Genomic DNA, 21,736 nt, shown 5'->3' with positions numbered 1-21,736 from the left:
AGCCCCCTCTACATCACTGCAAAAATTTCTAATGCGCATAACATCCAACAGTTGATATCGTAGAGTAGAAGCTGCAGACATCATCTGTACAAGACACACTGACGCATTTTAATATATTGTACGTGACATGGCTAAGTGCTTAGCACTTGATGAGTACACCTGCAGCCAGGCCTTCAATCCCCACCCATAATATCCTTGATATTTGTTACAGTCGTTCATTATGACTTTTCCCAGTATAATGACACTTTGGAGGAAGCTTACTCAACTTCGAGACCTTACTTAATTACCTACATTAAGACAGGGAGCTTCAACCTGTCCAAAGTTTACATTCGGCAGTAATTTAAAAGTTGTGTGACTGATACAAGAAGTTTAATAGAAAGTGTGAGCGACATCTTTATATCTAAACTACCAGAGAAGAATGTGTGCTACATATGAATTACATGGTAAGAATGTTGAGGCGATGAGGAGGCTGACGTAGGAAGGAGATGGAAAGGGTAGTGAAGGCAGCTTGTGGGTAAGGGGAGGAAAGAGGGAAAGGAAGAGGAAATGCAGATGGGGAGGAAAGTGTTTGGAATCATTGTGCAGTGAAAACTGTGCTACGATAACAAGGCATTTTTAAGATTTAATATGCAATAATGAAATGTAGAAGACTTGGACAAAAAAGTGAAAACAACTGATAAAGGTCAACACTGAAGCAATACACAAATTTCCTGTTTTATTTGAATCGTTGTCTTTGCTTCCTATTTTGGTATTTAAACAGTCTCAGTACAGTAAACTCTTTAATTTTAGTAAGTATTCAGCAGCATTTCAAGTTTAAAATAAGACAGAAGAGGAATTCAACAACCATAAACAAAGAACAAAGCCTCGACTTCTACCGGTGAGGATTTACCGTACAAATAATTCGCTTAAAATATTTTAACACGGAGTATCAGCAACATACATCTATTGGTATATTATACAGGGTAATGAAACACGAAGATATAGTACCGTAGACTTTTGTTAACAAGCTTTACGAGAGACTACCATGTCTAACTTGACGACAAAAGTCTACGGTTTTATATCCTCGTGTTTCATTACCCTAAATAATACACAGTGAAGCATATAAGTGAACAGTATTTAGACAAGGCTAAAGAGGTCTTTGTAGCATTTATGGATTTGGAAAAGGCGTATGACAGGGTGGATAGGGGGGGCAATGTGGCAGATGTTGCAGGTGTATGGTGTAGGAGGTAGGTTACTGAAAGCAATGAAGAGTTTTTACGAGGATAGTGAGGCTCAAGTTAGAGTATGTAGGAAAGAGGGAAATTATTTCCCAGTAAAAGTAGGCCTTAGACAAGGATGTGTGATGTCACCGTGGTTGTTTAATATATTTATAGATGGGGTTGTAAGAGAAGTAAATGCGAGGGTCTTGGCAAGAGGCGTGGAGTTAAAAGATAAAGAATCACACATAAAGTGGGAGTTGTCACAGTTGCTCTTTGCTGATGACACTGTGCTCTTGGGAGATTCTGAAGAGAAGTTGCAGAGATTGGTGGATGAATTTGGTAGAGTGTGCAAAAGAAGAAAATTAAAAGTGAATACAGGAAAGAGTAAGGTTATGAGGATAACAAAAAGATTAGGTGATGAAAGATTGGATATCAGATTGGAGGGAGAGAGTATGGAGGAGGTGAATGTATTCAGATATTTGGGAGTGGACGTGTCAGCGGATGGGTCTATGAAAGATGAGGTGAATCATAGAATTGATGAGGGGAAAAGGGTGAGTGGTGCACTTAGGAGTCTGTGGAGACAAAGAACTTTGTCCTTGGAGGCAAAGAGGGGAATGTATGAGAGTATAGTTTTACCAACGCTCTTATATGGGTGTGAAGCATGGGTGATGAATGTTGCAGCGAGGAGAAGGCTGGAGGCAGTGGAGATGTCATGTCTGAGGGGAATGTGTGGTGTGAATATAATGCAGAGAATTCGTAGTTTGGAAGTTAGGAGGAGGTGTGGGATTACCAAAACTGTTGTCCAGAGGGCTGAGGAAGGGTTGTTGAGGTGGTGGTTCGGACATGTAGAGAGAATGGAGCGAAACAGAGTGACTTCAAGAGTGTATCAGTCTGTAGTGGAAGGAAGGCTGGGTAGGGGTCGGCCTAGGAAAGGTTGGAGGGAGGGGGTAAAGGAGGTTTTGTGTGCGAGGGGCTTGGACTTCCAGCAGGCATGCGTGAGCGTGTTTGATAGGAGTGAATGGAGACGAATGGTTTTTAATACTTGACGTGCTGTTGGAGTGTGAGCAAAGTAACATTTATGAAGGGATTCAGGGAAACCGGCAGGCCGGACTTGAGTCCTGGAGATGGGAAGTACAGTGCCTGCACTCTGAAGGAGGGGTGTTAATGTTGCAGTTTAAAAACTGTAGTGTAAAGCACCCTTCTGGCAAGACAGTGATGGAGTGAATGATGGTGAAAGTTTTTCTTTTTCGGGCCACCCTGCCTTGGTGGGAATCGGCCAGTGTGATAATAAAAAAAAATATAATATACCAATACATGGATACTCCGTGTTAAAATATTTAAAGCAAATTATTTGTACGGTAAATCCTCACCGGTAGAAGTCGAGGCTTTGTTCTTTGTTTATGGTTGTTGAATTCCTCTTCTGTCTTATTTTAAACTTGAAATGCTGCTGAATACTTACTAAAATTAAAGAGTTTACTGTACTGAGACTGTTAAAATACCGAAATAGAAAGTAAAGACAACGATACAAATAAAACAGGAAATTTGTGTATTGCTTCAGTGTTGACCTTTATCAGTTGTTTTCTCTTCTTCGTCCAAGTCTTCTACATTTCATTAATGCATATTCTTAAAAATCCCTCGTTATCGTAACACAATTTTCCCTGCACAACCTCCTAAAACACTTTCTTCCCCATCTGCGCTTCCCTTCCCTCTTCTTACCCCTTCTTTTCTCTCCTCTTACCCCTTCCCTCCCCTTCCACACAAGCTGCCCTCACTACCCTTCCCATGTCCTCCCTACGTCAGCCTCCTCATCGCCTCAACATTCTTCCCATGTAATTCACATTATCCTGTTGATGTAGCATACTTATTGATGTAAAATGCCCGTTGATTCCGGGAATCATCGGGCCCAGGGTCTGGTCAAAGATCAGGACTTTTCCTTGACAGCCTGATCTGCCAGTCTGTTGCTTACTGCATAAAGATCAACACGTTTCAGGTCAGTCACAGTCTTGGGGGAGGGAGGTGTGGCCAGTCCAGGCACTGTTTCATGTCGTGATAGACTAGAGCGTCTAAAACAATCTGATTGAGCCATGTTAGAGGGGAAGTGATTTATGTCAATGGCAGCAACAAGGGCCCACCTGTTCCTCTCTCACACACACCTGTTGTCATGGTGACCAGACATCCTTCCCTTCCCTTCCAAACCTCTCCCCTCAAGGCTGTCTCCTGACATGGTAACACTATACTTACTGATGAACAATCCATCGTAACAATGGGCCCCAACATCACTAGCATAACGACTAATGATTTTTATTTAATAAGTTGATATAATTAGCACAAGTGTTAAATGGCATTTGTAAAAGACACTTGTCGATAGACATTAGCGCGCGCTCGTGTGTATGTATGTGTGTATGTATGTATATGTGTGTGTGTGTGTGTGTGTGTGTGTGTGTGTGTGTGTGTGTGTGTGTGTGTGTGTGTGTGTGTGAGAGAGTTTCTTTCTCACACTCGCACTAAGCCAATACACACTAGACCGGAAGCGAGGACTTACAGTTGTCTAATATAGAGAAAATTTTCCTAAGCACAAAACTCATGAAGTGTCATAGTGCCCGAGATAAATATTATAGTAGAGCTGGGGGAAGAGAGAAAGAGAGAGAGAGAGAGGGGGAGGGGGTTACTATAGCGGGCGTTTGTAAGCGTGGGCGGGACACGCAGATTCTAAGTGTATATAATATATATGTTAATCTTGACCACGAGTTATTTCGAGTCCGCACTTTTGTAGAACAAAAATACCGTGGACAATTTAGAGGGCGAATATGTGGTACAACCACACAGGGAATGTTACCTACTATGGTAATCGTAATTCTGACCTGACCTTCACGTTTCCCAGTGGGTGGGAGCAGCTTAATGACTACTCTAACAGAGTTATTGCTCGTTATTACCCCTTTCGTCTTCCGAGTTGTGATACCTGTAACATATATGTGACCTATTTTGAGGGTTCTTCCACCCTGACCGTCCGACCTGGGACCAGATTAACTTGTTGACTCACCGTGGTGATATCTTACAACTCTCAGTGTTTGTTCCAAGAGATGCAGAAGCTAAACCTGGTGGTTGGTCGATAAACTACTTATACCTCTATGTCAGTGCTTCTGTAGTACAGGAAAATTAGTCATCTTTAAGGTCGAACCTTGAAATATTTCGCAATTAAACGATATTCTAGCGAGCGTGTTCCTGAACGTTACACTAAACGTCCTGACGGAGGCCACCTCAGTGTTCACCGTCGTCCAAAACTGGCCACTGTTCGCGTTCATTTTTTCGCATTTTACTCGTTAACCGTTGTTTTTAGGGAGATGACAACAATAATAAAGTTAAAAATTTGCTACTTCTAACACTTCCGAGAAAATGGATATTTTATTTCCACAACACGTACGCCTCGTCCTTATATTGTCAGCATTTTTTAATGTCCCAGTGACAAAAATACAGAAATATAATATCTGTTCTGGAAGTTATAGTGAGAGACTGATGATGTATTTAACTGATAAACACTGAGAGACAATCGTAGGCAAAAAAAATATAATTTTACACACAGTGAAATATATTGAAAATGAAAGAATTGTATCCTGTGTAAGATGAAAGCCTTACCACAGGCAGTGGGAAGAACTAGTGAAATGCTTGGTGGGAAAATGTGTGGAGGGAGGGAAACTGTAGAGTACATGGAGACTGTAGGAAGGAATACACAAAGAAAGATGCAATTCGAGCCAACACAAAGAAGAGAATGGAAGGTGCAGCAGAGAATGCTAATCTGACAACTTCTCTAATAAAAGGCAAAATGAGATCTGGGATCCCGGTATTTACTTTCAAGAAATGTTATTTTTTTTGGTAGTAAAGTGTGTAATAAATGCCTAGGAAAAAAAAGAAGACTGTACATAGGAGGCGGAAAATGTGAAGTGCCAGGACTTCAGCTTGCAGGAAAAATGTACTAGAAAAAGTGAATGAAAGAGACGCTACTTGTAAGATAATGAAGCAGTTGAATATGTGGCCTTAGTTGTTAACCAACCATGTTGTGTACTGTGGAAATTGGACGTTATCTATGTGATCTTTAATCTCGGCTGCACCCGATATTAAAGACCAGATTCCTTTTTTTATTACGCTGCAAGTAGTAGCTGACACATTATCTGTATTTAAAAGGGATAAAACAAAGTTCCTGACAAAGTATAATGACTTGCATCCCTTGCTCAGTGACAAGAATGCCTCTCCGGATGATAGTGGTAGAGTAGGAGTTTACCCTCTTGCACTCTAGGGACACCTGAGAGTGAGGCCTCTTCAAATATTTCCCATCAAGTGCTTTTAAACACGGCAATTACTGTATTTTCCAGCATACAGGGTGCGCTCCCCCCACAATAAAAACTAAAATCACCCTGCGCCTTATATGCTCAAGGTCAGGGTAAAGGGTAGGCTTTGGGTTACGCTTCAGCAGTTTACTAACGTTACGTTGCAAATGTTTGGAAACACACTCACATGCTCGTGTGTCTTATATGCCGGAAAATACGGCAAGTCACAATAATAATGAAGTTAAACTTGTATAACTTCCGTCCCACAAGAGCAACCACACTCGTCCACTTCCCACCGTGTTTACCAACAAATTTACTTGTGGTGAAGTAATCCATGCACAGTAATAATTGATTGTTCCCAACTCTTGGGGCAGTAACACCGGAGTCACTCTCACATCATGAACAAGCACGAAGGGATGCGATAGATGATTCATCTTATAAAACAGGCTGACTTAACCTGCTGAGACGAATGTAGTTACTGCCAAGGAGTAACGTGCAATGCTAGGTAAGGTTCGTCAGCAAACAGGACAAGTGTTTCCTGATGTGGGTCTTAGTCATATGATGACCTGCAGTTGGAGCTTTTGGTCATCCGACCGAGCCTTCCGCTGGCTTACCGGTCCACCGCTTTAAAAATTATGGTTATTATAACGATTTTTATTATTATTACATGTTATGCTGTTTTCTTCACTAATTCTTTCGAAGATGATATTGTGATGATGAAGAAAGACTGACAGAGAGAGAATCTCAGTTGTCGTTATCGACAGTGAAAATAATTATATTACTGACAATAATGATGGGAAGATAAAAAATATGACTGCCGATACAAATACCGATACTCACTTTTAGATCGATACCAATACCATCACAATTAGCCGATACCAATATTTTAGCATCTAAATAAAAACATTTAGATTCATCATACTCTTTAGATGTTCTGCAAGAGAGTTACGTGTATATATAATTTACATATTTTCTTTCATTAAAGATTTTCAACTAAGGGAAGATACAAGGTGAAAGAAACAGTCATGTGTACATACGTGCTGGTCAGTCACGTGTACACGCACTGAAGTGTGCATTACAACGGCTGGGACGAGTATACACGAGTAGTTATAACTAGTTTACAACCCTTAACTACCATGCGGCGGCAACAACCATCCCCCTCAATACCTCCACGAACCCTTAACAAAAAAGTATACTCGGCAATGTATTAAAAATTATAATTACACAAAAAATAACTATAACAAAAGTTACTATAATTAAAATAAAACCCCGAAGGGAACAATTACGAAGTAAACTATAAACTTTTTTAGGTATTTATTTTCTGATCGAAAAAGAGACGGGTTAAAAGCCAGAGGAAATTCTCCGTGGAGAGTTTTATTTTTCTCTTGTTTTGGGAGTGAAGCGAGGCTCCGTGTCTGGGAAAATAGCCCCAGACAGCATAAATAACTATCTAACTACTGACCTCATCGTCCCAATCTGAGGTATGAAAAAGCCCCGCTCATCAGAGACCAGCAGGGAGGTCAGATTAGGGGGGAGAGACGGGAAGGAGGGAGGGAGGAAGGAAAAGAAGGGGTAGAGTGGGCGGCGAGAGTGAATTTAGGAGGACGTGGAAAAGGAAGAGAGAGAAAAAAAATTAGGCAGGGAAGGCAAGTGACGAAGATTTAATAAGGATCAAGATAAAGAGAAGGACAGAGTGGAAAAGTATAGGAAAGATGGCGAGTTTAAGGACGGTAAAGACGAGAAGGTGTGAGAAAGAGGAGAAATTAAGACAGTGTGAAGAGGACCATGTACCAACACAGCTAGAGAATAACTTACTATGTCTCGCAGCCCAGTAAATCACATCAAACTTACCTCCAGTGACCTAGCTGTAGATATTTACCTGCAATTACCTATCTGTAGTTACTTAACTGTAGTTAGAAAGAATCTCGTGGTTAGGCGAATGCTCTTCAAGGTATTTAGCTTCATTAACCGTGATAACGAGCCTGGCCCACGGCCGGGCTCCGGGAGCAGAAAAACTCTCGAAACTCATCAGAAGTATATCAAATGTACACCTTCAAATTTTTTTCCTCCATGCACCTTCTTTTAAGTAATACAGGATCACACCTTCCCATCCTCCCGGCTGCCGAGTCTTCAGAATATTTCGTTTTTGTGTTATGTATAACATTTTGAGTGTAACTGGACACCGAGAAGCGTGTGTACCTATGTATAAACACCGAGAAGCGTGTGTACCTATGTATAAACACCGAGAAGCGTGTGTACCTATGTATAAACACCGAGAAGCGTGTGTACCTATGTATAAACACCGAGAAGCGTGTGTACCTATGTATAAACACCGAGAAGCGTGTGTACCTATGTATAAACACCGAGAAGCGTGTGTACCTATGTATAAACACCGAGAAGCGCGTGTACCTATGTATAAACACCGAGTGGCTTCTAATATACACAGAGAGGTGTACGCCTCTATATATATATATATATATATATATATATATATATATATATATATATATATATATATATACACATATGTCGAATAGGTAAAATTGATCAATTAGCAAGAACTCATTTAAAATTAAGTTCTTTCTAAAATTTTCTCTTATACGTTTAAAGATATATTTTTTTTCATTTATGTTAATGTAAAAATTAATAATTTTGTGCCTAAAGAACCTTACAAAACTTAGCTAACCTTATAACAAGTGCAATTTAATTTAGCCTAGTCCAACTAAATATATTTTAGATAGTTTACATTAATTTAATAATAAACAAACACAATGAAATATATTTTTTATTCGTTAGGTTCAGAATAATTTGTGCGAAATTATTGCATACACAAATTTTCACTTGCCTTATTCAGCAAGGAGAGCGTTGGTATTTAAGGCAGAAACTAAGATACCGAGGAAACGAGGGAGAAACAAGAATGAGAGAAGGGACGAGAAATAGTAAAAGAAGAGGAAAGATAAAAAAGATGAGGTATAAGGAGCTAAGACGAAGATAAAGAAGGGCTGAGAACAAGGAAAGAAGGGGATAAGGAGGGAGGGGAGGGGAGGGGAGGGGTGGAGAGGGGAGGAGAGGGGAGAGAGACAAGGGCAGAGAACACAACAAAGTGCGCCAGTCTGACATTTATCCAGAAGCCAGAGAGACAATTTCCGTCATAAAGCGAGATATTTCTCCAGGTCTCACCCAGAGTAATTTGTAGCAGTAAGTTGCTGCGCCTTCCTGCCCACCACCCACCAGGTCCTGCCCACCACCCACCAGGTGTGCCCACCACCCTGCCCACCACCCACCAGGTCCTGCCCACCATGCCCACCACCCACCAGGTCTGTCCACCACCCTGCCCACCACCCACCAGGTCTGCCCACCACCCACAACGTCCTACCCACCACCCTGCCCACCCACAAGGTCCTGCCCACCACCATGCCCACCACCCACAAGGTCCTGTCCACCACCATGCCCACCACCCACCAGGTCCTGCCCACCACTATGCCCACCACCCACCAGGTCCTGTGAACCACCCACCAGGTCTGCCCACCACCCTGCCCACCACCCACCAGGTCCTGCCAACTACCCACCAGGTCCTGCCAACCACCCACCAGGTCTGCCCACCACCCTGCCCACCACCCACGAGATCTGCCCACCAGCTGGAACAAATACAGAGATCGTTTACGGCTCACATTGAGCCAGTAAAGCACCTAAACTACTGGGAACGCCTGCAAGTCTTGAACATGTACTCACTGGAGCGGAGGAGAGAGAGGTACATGATAATATATACCTGGAAGGTACTCGAGGGCTTGGTCCCAAATCTGTACACTGCCATAACAAAATACTGGAGTGAGAGATATGGGAGGAAGTGTAAAATAAACCCAGTGAGGAGCAGGGGTGCGGTGGGAACAATAAGGGAACACTATCAACATCCGGGGTCCCAGACTTTTCAACATCTTACCAGAAGATATCAGAAACACTGCTGGAACAAGTGTTGAAGCCTTCAAGAGGAAGCTAGACAAGTATCTTCACCAGGTGCCAGATCAACCAGGCTGTGATGTCTATGTGGGGCAGCGGGCCTCCAGCAGCAACAGCCTGGTTGACCAGGCGAGCACCAGACGAGCCTGGCCCATGGCCGGGCTCAGAGAGTAGATATACTCTCGAAATTCTTCAAAGGTATATCAAAGGTAAGGTATACCACCCACCAGGTCTGCCCACCACCCACCAGGTTCTGCCCACCACCCACCAGGTCTGCCCACCACCCACCAGGTAATGCCCACCACCCTGCCCACCACCCACTAGGTCCTGCCCAGCACCCACCAGGTCCTTCCCACCACCCACCAGGTCTGCCCACCATCCACCAGGTCCTGCCAACCACCCAGCCCAACACCCACCATGTCCTGCCCACCACCCACCAGATCCTGCCCACCACCCTGCCCATCGCCCAGCATGTCCTGCCCACCACCCTGCCCATCGCCCAGCCCACCGCCCAGCATGTCCTGCCCACCACCCTACCCACCCTCACATGTCTTGCCCACCCCCACATTAGCTCTTAAAAATAAAAGAATTAAGTGGGATTCTTCTGTGATTTTAAAAAGGAAAATTTAATTAAGCTTCATATGAGAGAGAGAGAGAGAGAGAGAGAGAGAGAGAGAGAGATACTGACCTCTATGCCCTGCACCTTGAGCTTCATGTGGTCTTCCCTGGTAGTCTTCCCGTCTTTACGTTTCTTCCAGCAGTAGCCGTCCCGTCGGTAGCGCACCTTCTTGCGAGAGTACAGCAACATGGAGCCACTCTTGGGCCTGCAGGAGGACGTACACTTATACACTTGAAGGACGACGTACACTTACTTATACACTTGAAGTAGGACATACACTCACTAACCTTCAAGTTGTATGCTCTTAATCCAGGAAATTAAAGCAGTAATACAATCTTAAAGAGTAGTAAATACAAAATAAAATAAAAACACAGACAGACACAGACACAGACACAGACACAGACACACACACACACACACACACACACACACACACACACACACACACACACACACACACACGGGGCCAGGAGCTCGGACTCGACCCCTGCAACCTCAACTAGGTGAGTACACACACACACACACACACACACACACACACACACACACACACACACACACACACGACGAGAGCAATAGAGCGATGGTTGACACATTGGCTGCAATGGCCGGAAGAGCTCATGCATGCAGGGCAAAGCTCCTGATCATGGGTGACTTTAACCACAAGGAGAACTTGGACCCACCTGGGGGCCAAGATACATGGATGGCTAAGATGATGGAGTTGGTACTGGAAAACTTCATGTACCAACACGTAAGGGACACTACAAGAGAGAGAGGAGAGGATGAACCAGCAAGACTGGACTTAGTATTCGCCTTGAGTAGTGCAGATATCGAGAACATCACATATGAAAGACCCCTTGGGGCCAGCGATCATGTGGTTTTAAGCTTCGAATACACAGTAGAGCTACAAGTGGAGGGGGAAGAAGGAAGGCCAGGACGAATTTTGCCGAACTACAAGAAAGGGGACTACACGGGAATGAGGAACTTCCTGAACGGGGTTCAGTGGGACAGAGAACTGGCAGGGAAGCCAGTTAATGAGATGACGGAATATGTAGCAACAATATGCAAGGAGGCTAAGGAGAGGTTTGTACCCAAGGGTAACAGGAATAATGAAAAAGTCAGGATGAGCCCATGGTTCACCCAAAGGTGCAGGGAGGCAAAAACCAAGTGTGCTAAGGAATGGAAGAAATATAAAAGGCAAAGGACCCAGGAGAATAAGGAGAGAAGTCGTAGAGCCAGAAACGAATATGCACGGATACGGGAGGCCCAACGACAATATGAAAACGACATAGCAGAGAAAGCCAAATCTGACCCGAAACTGTTATACAGCCACATCAGGAGGAAAACAACAGTCAAGGACCAGGTAATCAGGCAAAGGAAGGAAGGAGGAGAGACAACAAGAAATGACCGTGAAGTAAGTGAGGAACTCAACAAGAGATTCAAAGAAGTGTTCACAGAGGAGACAGAAGGGGCTCCAGAAAGACGGAGAGGTGGGGCACACCACCAAGTGCTGGACACAGTGCACACAACCGAGGAAGAAGTGAAGAGGCTTCTGAGTGAGCTAGATACCTCAAAGGCAATGGGGCCAGATAACATCTCCCCATGGGTCCTGAGAGAGGGAGCAGAGGCGCTATGTGTACCCCTAACAACAATATTCAATACAGCTATCGAAACAGGGAGATTGCCTGAGGCATGGAAGACAGCAAATGTAGTCCCAATCTTTAAAAAAAAGAGACAGACATGAAGCACTAAACTACAGACCAGTGTCACTGACATGTATAGTATGCAAAATCATGGAGAAAATTATCAGAAGAGTGGTGGAACACCTAGAAAGGAATGATCTCATTAACAGCAGCCAACATGGTTTCAGGGACGGGAAATCCTGTGTCACAAACCTACTGGAGTTCTATGACATGGTGACAGAAGTAAGACAAGAGAGAGAGGGGTGGGTGGATTGCATATTCTTGGACTGCAAGAAGGCGTTTGACACAGTTCCACACAAGAGATTAGTGCAAAAATTGGAGGACCAAGCAGGGATAACAGGGAAGGCACTACAATGGATCAGCGAATACTTGTCAGGAAGACAGCAGCGAGTCATGGTACGTGGCGAGGTGTCAGAGTGGGCACCTGTGACCAGCGGGGTCCCACAGGGGTCAGTCCTAGGACCAGTGCTGTTTCTGGTATTTGTGAACGACATGGCAGAAGGAATAGACTCTGAGGTGTCCCTGTTTGCAGATGACGTGAAGTTGATGAGAAAAATTCACTCGATAGAAGACCAGGTAGAACTACAAAGAGATCTGGACAGGCTGCAGACCTGGTCCAGCAATTGGCTCCTGGAGTTCAATCCCACCAAGTGCAAAGTCATGAAGATTGGGGAAGGGCAAAGAAGACCGCAGACGGAGTACAGTCTAGGGGGGGGCCAGAGACTACAAACCTCACTCAAGGAAAAAGATCTTGGGGTGAGTATAACACCAGGCACATCTCCTGAAGCGCACATCAACCAAATAACGGCTGCAGCATATGGGCGCCTAGCAAACCCCAGAACAGCATTCCGACACCTCAATAAGGAATCGTTCAGGACCCTGTACATCGTGTACGTTAGGCCCATATTGGAGTATGCGGCACCAGTTTGGAACCCACACCTAGCCAAGCACGTAAAGAAACTAGAGAAAGTGCAAAGGTTTGCAACAAGACTAGTCCCAGAGCTAAGAGGTATGTCCTACGAGGAGAGGTTAAGGGAAATCAACCTGACGACACTGGAGGACAGGAGAGATAGGGGGGACATGATAACGACATACAAAATACTGAAAGGAATTGACAAGGTGAACAAAGACAGGATGTTCCAGAGATTGGACACAGTAACAAGGGGACACAGTTGGAAGTTGAATACACAGTTGAATCACAGGGATGTTAGGAAGTATTTCTTCAGCCACAGAGTAGTCAGTAAGTGGAATAGTTTGGGAAGCGATGTAATGGAGGCTTTAAGCAGAGGTATGATAAAGCTCACGGTTCAGGGAGAGTGACCTAGTAGCGACCAGTGAAGAGGCGGGGCCATGAGCTTGGACTCGACCCTTGCAACCTCAACTAGGTGAGTACACACACAACAAGACTAGTCCCAGAGCTACGGGGATTGTCCTACGAAGAAAGGTTGAGGGAAATCGGCCTGACGACACTGGAGGCCAGGAGGGTCAGGCGAGACATGATAACGACATATAAAATACTGCGCGGAATAGACGAGGTGGACAAAGACGGGATGTTCCAGAGATGGGACACAGACACAAGAGGTCACAATTGGAAGTTGAAGACTCAGATGAATCAAAGGGATGTTAGGAAGTATTTCTTCAGTCATAGAGTAGTCAAGCCGTGGAATAGCCTAGAAAGTGAAGTAGTGGAGGCGGGAACCATACATAGTTTTAAGGCGAGGTATGATAAAGCTCATGGGGCAGGGAGAGAGAGGACCTAGTAGCAATCAGTGAAGAGGCGGGGGCCAGGAGCTATGACTCGACCCCTGCAACCACAAATAGGTGAGTACAAATATGTGAGTACACAGTTTTAAGAAGAGCTATGATAGGGCTCGCGCAACCAGGAGGAAGCCCAATAGCAACTAGCAGGTCCAGGGGCTGTGACTCGACATGTGCAGCCACATACAAGAGAGTACAACCAAGAGTACACATTCCAGAGCTTTGAACTTGAGGAGATCAATAGTGTGTCTAGACTCCAGCTGCTGGACAATACTGTCATGTCTCACCCACTGTATGACCCAGCTGCTGGACAATACTGTCATGTCTCACCCACTGTATGACCCAGCTGCTAGAAAATACTGTCATGTCTCACCCACTGTATGACCCAGCTGCTAGACAATACTGTCATGTCTCACCCACTGTATGACCCAGCTGCTGGACAATACTGTCATGTCTCACCCACTGTATGACCCAGCTGCTGGACAATACTATCATGTCTCACCCACTGCATGACCCAGCTGCTGGACAATACTGTCAAGTCTCACCCACTGTATGACCCAGCTGCTGGACAATACTGTCATGTCTCACCCACTGTATGACCCAGCTGCTAGACAATACTGTCATGTCTCACCCACTGTATGACCCAGCTGCTGGACAATACTGTCATGTCTCACCCACTGTATGACCCAGCTGCTGGACAATACTGTCATGTCTCACCCACTGTATAACCCAGCTGCTAGACAATACTGTCAAGTCTCACTGTATGACCCAGCTGCTGGACAATACTGTCATGTCTCATCCACTGTATGACCCAGCTGCTAGACAATACTGTCATGTCTCACCCACTGTATGACCCAGCTGCTGGACAATACTGTCATGTCTCACTGTATGACCCAGCTGCTGGACAATACTGTCATGTCTCACCCACTGTATGACCCAGCTGCTAGACAATACTGTCATGTCTCACCCACTGTATGACCCAGCTGCTGGACAATACTGTCAAGTCTCACTGTATGACCCAGCTGCTGGACAATACTGTCATGTCTCACCCACTGTATAACCCAGCTGCTAGACAATACTGTCATGTCTCACCCACTGTATGACCCAGCTGCTAGACAATACTGTCATGTCTCACCCACTGTATGACCCAGCTGCTGGACAATACTGTCATGTCTCACCCACTGTATGATCCAGCTGCTAGACAATACTGTCATGTCTCACCCACTGTATGACCCAGCTGCTAGACAATACTGTCATGTCTCACCCACTGTATGACCCAGCTGCTGGACAATACTGTCATGTCTCATCCACTGTATGACCCAGCTGCTGGACAATACTGTCATGTCTCATCCACTGTATGACCCAGGTGCTGGACAATACTGTCATGTCTCACCCACTGTATGATCCAGCTGCTGGACAATACTGTCATGTCTCATCCACTGTATGACCCAGCTGCTAGACAATACTGTCATGTTTCATCCACTGTATGACCCAGGTGCTGGACAATACTGTCATGTCTCACCCACTGTATGATCCAGCTGCTGGACAATACTGTCATGTCTCATCCACTGTATGACCCAGCTGCTAGACAATACTGTCATGTCTCACCCACTGTATGGCCCAGCTGCTAGACAACACTGTCATGTCTCATCCACTGTATGACCCAGCTGCTAGACAATACTGTCATGTCTCACCCACTGTATGACCCAGCTGCTAGACAATACTGTCATGTCTCACCCACTGTATAACCCAGCTGCTGGACAATACTGTCATGTCTCACCCACTGTATGACCCAGCTGCTAGACAATACTGTCATGTCTCACCCACTGTATAACCCAGCTGCTGGACAATACTGTCATGTCTCACCCACTGTATAACCCAGCTGCTGGACAATACTGTCATGTCTCACCCACTGTATGACCCAGCTGCAAGACAATACTGTCATGTCTCACCCACTGTATAACCCAGCTGCTGGACAATACTGTCATGTCTCACCCACTTTTTGACCCAGCTGCTATGGCATTATGGTTATGGCAGTGTGCACACGTGAGACAGAGCCCCTCAAGTACTTTCCAAGTACGTATTACCGTGTACATCTCTCCTCCGCTCCAGTGAGTACATATTTAGAACTTTTGGGTGCTCCCAGTTATTTAAATGCTTTATTGAGTCTTATAAGTGCCGTAAACGCTCTCTATAACTGTTCCGGCTCTGATATTTCTGCTGCCCTGAACGAGGCCGTCATCACTGAGAAATATTCACCACTGACCTACATAGCTCCTCCAAACAACACAAAGTACTCAGTATTCACCCTAATGTTATTTTGTATTTCAGTAACAGGAATTATGCTCAGATTCCAGTCATTTACAATACAACTCCAGCCATTTTGAGATAACTGTCTATTGCACACCATTCAATGATATAAATTATATTCAGTTTATGGCTGCAAATAAAATTCTTCGTCTCATTATGGCTGCTTTTCAAGCGCCTTTTCAGACATTTTTTATATATGTCTGACGCTGTTTTCATATTAGGAATTTTTTCAGATAAATGTTTTCCGTCTAGCTGGAGTAATTATGCTAATGATCTTATATTGCGAGAGTGAGGCTGGATCAGCCTATGACCGAGCTCCTTGCTACTTTTGTCTCTTGTTGGGTGCTGCTGTCACTGCTGGTGCTGTTGGTGTTGCTGTTGTTGGTGCTGTTATTGGTGTTGCTATTGTTGGTGCTGCTGCTGTTGTTGGAGCTGCTGCTGTTGGTGTTGCTGTCACTGTGGTAGCTAGGTTGGTGTTGCTGTCACTGTGGTAGCTAGGTTGGTGTTGCTGTCACTGTGGTAGCTAGGTTGGTGTTGCTGTCACTGCTGCTGCTGTTGGTGCTGCTGTCACTGCTGCTGCTGTTGGTGCTGCTGTCACTGCTGCTGCTGTTACTCCTGCTGCAGTTGGTGCTGTTGCTTCTGTAAGTGCTGTTCTTATTAAAAGTTGTTTTTGTTGTCACTGCTGTTGGTTCTGTAAGTGTTGTTCTTATTAAAAGTTGTTGTTGTTGCCCTTGCTGTTGTTGTTGTTGTTGTTGCCCTTGCTGTTGTTGTTGTATGTTACTGTATTCCATGTTGTGTGTTGCTGTATTCCATGCTATGTGTTACTGTATTCCATGTTATGTGTTACTGTATTCCATGTTCTGTGTTACTGTATTCCATGTTATGTGTTACTGTATGCCATGCTGTTGTGTCACTGTATTCAGTGTTGTGTGTCACTGTATTCCATGTTCTTGTTGTCTGTTACTTTATTCCATGTTGTTGGGTGTCTTGCTGCTGCTAGTGCTGTTAAAATTAACTAATGTTATCGACTGACTGAAGAAGAGATCCTGGAAGATAACACACACAGCAGCCATCTTGCATGACGCTGCGTAATGTCCTCAACTGGCCATGAAAATTTACCATCATTTTATGCCAAGAACTTTTGTGTAATTGTACACCACCACCACCACCGCCACCGCCACCGCCACCGCCGCCACCACCACCGCCGCCGCCGCCGCCGCCGCCGCCGCCGCCGCCGCCGCCGCCGCCGCCGCCGCCGCCTCCGCCGCCGCCGCCGCTGCTGCTGCTGCTGCTGCTGCTGCTGCTGCTGCTGCTGCTGCCGCTGCCGCTGCTGCTGCTGCTGCTGCTGCTGCTGCTGCTGCTGCTGCTGCTAGTTGACCTTCCACAGCGAGTCAGACTTCCACCCGATCCTTACACCCATCTATCTCTACTCTCGTTCATTCTATAATCTATTCCCCCACTTCCCCCGTCTATATATTATCTAACTATTCTATCTCACTGTTTCCTTTCTAAGTATTCCACTCAAATTCCCTCTCTAGCTGTAACCTCATTTCCCCTCTATTTCTTCTCTAACTGTTCCTTCTCTACTCACTAACTCACTAACTCACTCACTCACTCACTCACTAACTCACTCACTAACTCACTCACTCACTCACTCACTCACTCACTAACTCACTCACTCACTCACTCACTCACTCACTCAAAGATTTTACAGCATAACTTTCAACAAGAAATATTTTAGAATACACGAGGAAACTATGTTCAATGCAAGTTGTGAAGGCTCGATCCTCTGTCTGCTAATAGTGGAGTGTAATACTAAATGCACCTCTACTTTGTCTAGTGTAGCAGCGTAGGAACCATGGGACCATCGTGGGAGTCACGGGCCCAGCGTGGGAGTCACGGGACCATCGTGGGAATCACGGGCCCAGCGTGGGAACCACGGGTCCAGCGTGGGAACCAAGGGCCCAGCGTAGAAACCACGGGCCCAGCGTGGGAACCACGGGCCCAGCGTGGGAACCACGGGCCCAGCGTGGGAACCACGGGCCCAGCGTGGGAACCACTTGCCCAGCGTGGGAACCACGGGCCCAGCGTGGAAACCACGGGACCATCGTGGGAGTCACGGGCCCAGCGTGGGAACCACGGGCCGAGCGTAGAAACCACGGGCCCAGCGTGGGAACCACGGGCCCAGCGTAGGAACCACGGGCCGAGCGTGGGGACCACTGTGGGAACCACGGGCCCAGCGTAGGAACCACGGGCCGAGCGTGGGGACCACTGTGGGAACCACGGGCCCAGCGTGAGAACCATGGGACCATTGTGGGAACCACGAGCCCAGCGTGGGAACCACGGGCCCAGCGTGTGAACCACGGGACCACTGTGGGAACCACGGGACCATTGTGGGAACCACGGGCCCAGCGTGGGAACCACGGGACCATTGTGGGAACCACGGGCCCAGCGTGGGAACCACGGGACCATTGTGGGAACCACGGGCCCAGCGTGGGAACCACGGGCACAGCGTGGGAACCACGGGACCATTGTGGGAACCACGGGACTATTGTGGGAACCACGGGCCCAGCGTGGAAACCACGGGACCATTGTGGGAACCACGGGCCCAGCGTGGAAACCACGGGCCCAGCGTGGAAACCACGGGCCCAGCGTGAGAACCGTGGGACCATTGTGGGAACCACGGGCCCAGCGTGGAAACCAAGGGCCCAGCTTGGAAACCAAGAGACCATTGTGGGAACCACGGGCCCAGCGTGAGAACCATGGGACCATTGTGGGAACCACGGGCCCAGCGTGAGAACCATGGGACCATTGTGGGAACCACGGGCCCAGCGTGAGAGCCAGCTTCACACTACACTCATCAAGCGGATTCGCCCCCCACAGCCTTAATTTGCCACAAGTTTAAATAGAAATTTCACGGACGAACGAAAGCCAGTCTCACCGTCCAGACTTAAGAGTGGCTTCCAAGATTTATATATCCCAGGACTAGGAGACTACACACACACACACACACACACACACACACACACACACACAGTATATAGATAAGCAGGATACAGTAATCGAAAAATTTAACACCAACCTAACAGCATTCAACACTTAGAGAGAGAGAGAGAGAGAGAGAGAGAGAGAGAGAGAGAGAGAGAGAGAGAGAGAGAGAGAGATAGATAGAGAGAGATAGAGAGAGATAGAGAGAGAGAGAGAGAGAGAGAGAGAGAGAGAGAGAGAGAGAGAGAGAGAGAGAGAGAGAGAGAGAGAGAGAGAGAGAGAGAGAGAGAGAGAGAGAGAGAGAGGGACTCACCTGATTTTTACTTCTTTGGAGAGCCAATCAATGTGTCTGTCGAAGCTGATGAGCAAGGAGGCGATTTCCTGCGAGGAAAGAAGGAAGACATTAGGGAGTGGGGCAACATAAGCCCTAATCTGAGAGCTTCATTTGTGGTATCATGTGGACCAAACATGACGACGCAGCCCGTCACGGTACATGGTGTATAGATGGAAGACTCCAGGAGGTTGCAGGGAGGGACGTAGTTAAGGAAAGAGAAAGACGGAACGAGAGATGGAAGGAATAGAGAGGGAAAGAGGGAGTTAAGAAATGAGGAAGGTTTAAAGGGAAGGAAATGAATGTTAAGGAGGGCAGTGAGGATTTGGGAAGTGAGGAGAGGTTGGCATTGAGGAGAGTGGTTGGGAAGGAGAGGATTTAAGCGAGAAGATCTGGTGGGGGGGATAAGCAAGAGGAAAGAGAACAGTCATTAGAGATCATTAATTTCTCGGACTCCTCATACCTTTGATATACCTTTGAAGAATTTCGAGAGTTTATCTACTCTCTGAGCTCGGCCATGGGCCAGGCTCGTCTGGTGCTTGCCTGGTCAACCAGGCTGTTGCTGCTGGAGGCCCGCTGCCCCACATATCCATCACAGCCTGGTTGATCTGGCACCTGATGAAGATACTTGTCCAGTTTCCTCTTGAAGGCTTCAACACTTGTATCCAGCAGTGTTTGATATCTTCTGGTAAGATGTTGAAAAGTCTGGGACGCCGGATGTTGATACAGTGTTCCCTTATTGTCCCCACCGCACCCCTGCTCCTCACTGGGTTTATTTTACACTGCATTAAGAGAACAAGTAACCAGCCAGATCTTCAAAGAATCGAGCCAACTGATAAATGAAAGCTCTCACAAGCAACTTGTTACGGTACACGCTGCCCACAAAGTCCTTTTCCGAGTTTAAATATTTTTGCAAGGGTAACAGATAAGAAACTGCAGTTTTCTGTACGTAACTAATGAACCAGCAAGTGTTTTACAGAGCTTCATGCTGTCCACCCCTCAAGGGAGGTTCCTTGATACTGGTGAGGGGCTCCGGTTCCCTGAATTGACTCTGAATACCTCCCCCCCCCCACATGCGCTGTATAATCCTACGGGTTTAGTGCTCCCCTATGATTATAATTATTATAATTCACGTTGTCCAATCTGAGTAGCCTCAGCGTGTGCACCTCTAGTGGTCAGTAACACAACTACAGTAAATGATACGCTAGTTTATTTCACGTACTGGTCAACAGTTTTCCAATGCCATCATTTACTCCAGCACAGAGTGTTTTAATGTCAGCTATTGACGCCTGCAAAACATAATCCTTCACAGACTCCCCTCAAGAAGAAGTCCAATGACTTGACGTCAGGGGAGCGTGGACTGGACATTTAACGGAGCCATCATTGACCAATCTATCTACAAGACATCTTTATCTACTGATAATTCATCTACTGTATGCATATCACTGTCATATCGTTGACAGTGATATGCATACAATACAATACACTAAGAACCCCGAACTAGCAGTGAGGAACAGAGGCCTCAGAGAGATTTACAGAATACTGTGTCAACATACATGACCAAAACTCTTCAACCTGCTAACAGCAGGTTGGTATACACAATACCGACACACTGATGAGCAAGACATGCCTAACACTTGGTTATCTTTATTGCTGAAACGTTTTGCCTGCAATGTTTCTGACATCTGCTACCAGGGGACGTAAGAAACCTTGCTGGAACCAACATGGAAAGTGTTCAAGGGGAAACTAGACAGCTGTCCCCTAAAAGTGCCTCACCAACCGGATTGTCAGAGCGCCATGCAGTGTCCTCTCCCACCCACACCCCTCCAATAACACCCCCGTCTCCATCCTATCACCCTACAATCCCACTACATTAACATCACCACTCTCCTACTAACACCACACAAACCCACTCCACAAATAACACAGCACTTCCCTTCCCTCCCGCCACTACGGCAAGTGTTGCAGGTTGATCATTAACAAACTATTTCACACAAGGCTTGGCGCAGCCTTGCTTCCACACGTAGGAACACAACTCATCCACTCTTACATATGATAATCATCCATTACAATCAATTATATTCCACCATCCAATAGCTGGTGATTTGGTTTGTTTATTATATTTAAATTTAGCCTATCGACCTCACAACGGGTTAAGACTGTCGTCACCTGATCGGCCTCGCAAAGAGTTCACTGAGGCTGCAGTTTAGCTGTACACATCCAGTATGGTTTAGAAAGACACGTAAGCTAACACTATAACATATTTATTAGAAAACGTTTCGGTCCTGGGACCTTGATCACTTCTAACATAGAGGTAGAAAGACATTATATATATATAGGCGGAGAGTGATGTGTGACGCACGTGACCTGACATCACTCTCCACCTATATATATAATGTCTTTCTACCTCTGTATGTTAGAAGTGATCAAGGTCCCAGGACCGAAACGTTTTCTAATAAATATGCTATAGTGTTTGCTTACGTGTCTTTCTAAACCAACTTGTCGGTATTTATTACCAAGGTTTATACCACATCCAGTATATACCTTAA

General features: G+C 45.9%; 1 protein-coding gene across 5 annotated transcripts in view; it reads right to left on the bottom strand.

The window, feature by feature from the left end:
• Camta (Calmodulin-binding transcription activator) overlaps positions 1-21,736 on the bottom strand; it is an 891,447-nt gene that overhangs the window by 156,410 nt on the left and 713,301 nt on the right. For all 5 annotated transcript variants that reach the window (XM_070092342.1, XM_070092341.1, XM_053787510.2 and 2 more), the window contains 2 exons: positions 19,170-19,237; positions 10,167-10,302 (listed from right to left, as the gene is read on the bottom strand). In XM_070092342.1, coding sequence (XP_069948443.1) covers positions 10,167-10,302; positions 19,170-19,237 — 204 coding nt within the window. The remainder of the gene's footprint in view (positions 1-10,166; positions 10,303-19,169; positions 19,238-21,736) is intronic.

This window comes from Cherax quadricarinatus, chromosome 39, assembly GCF_038502225.1.
Source record: "Cherax quadricarinatus isolate ZL_2023a chromosome 39, ASM3850222v1, whole genome shotgun sequence".
NCBI classification, from domain to species: Eukaryota; Metazoa; Arthropoda; class Malacostraca; order Decapoda; family Parastacidae; genus Cherax; species Cherax quadricarinatus.
The sequence above is the reverse complement of the archived record's forward strand: the minus strand, read 5'-3'. Positions and strand labels throughout refer to the sequence as shown.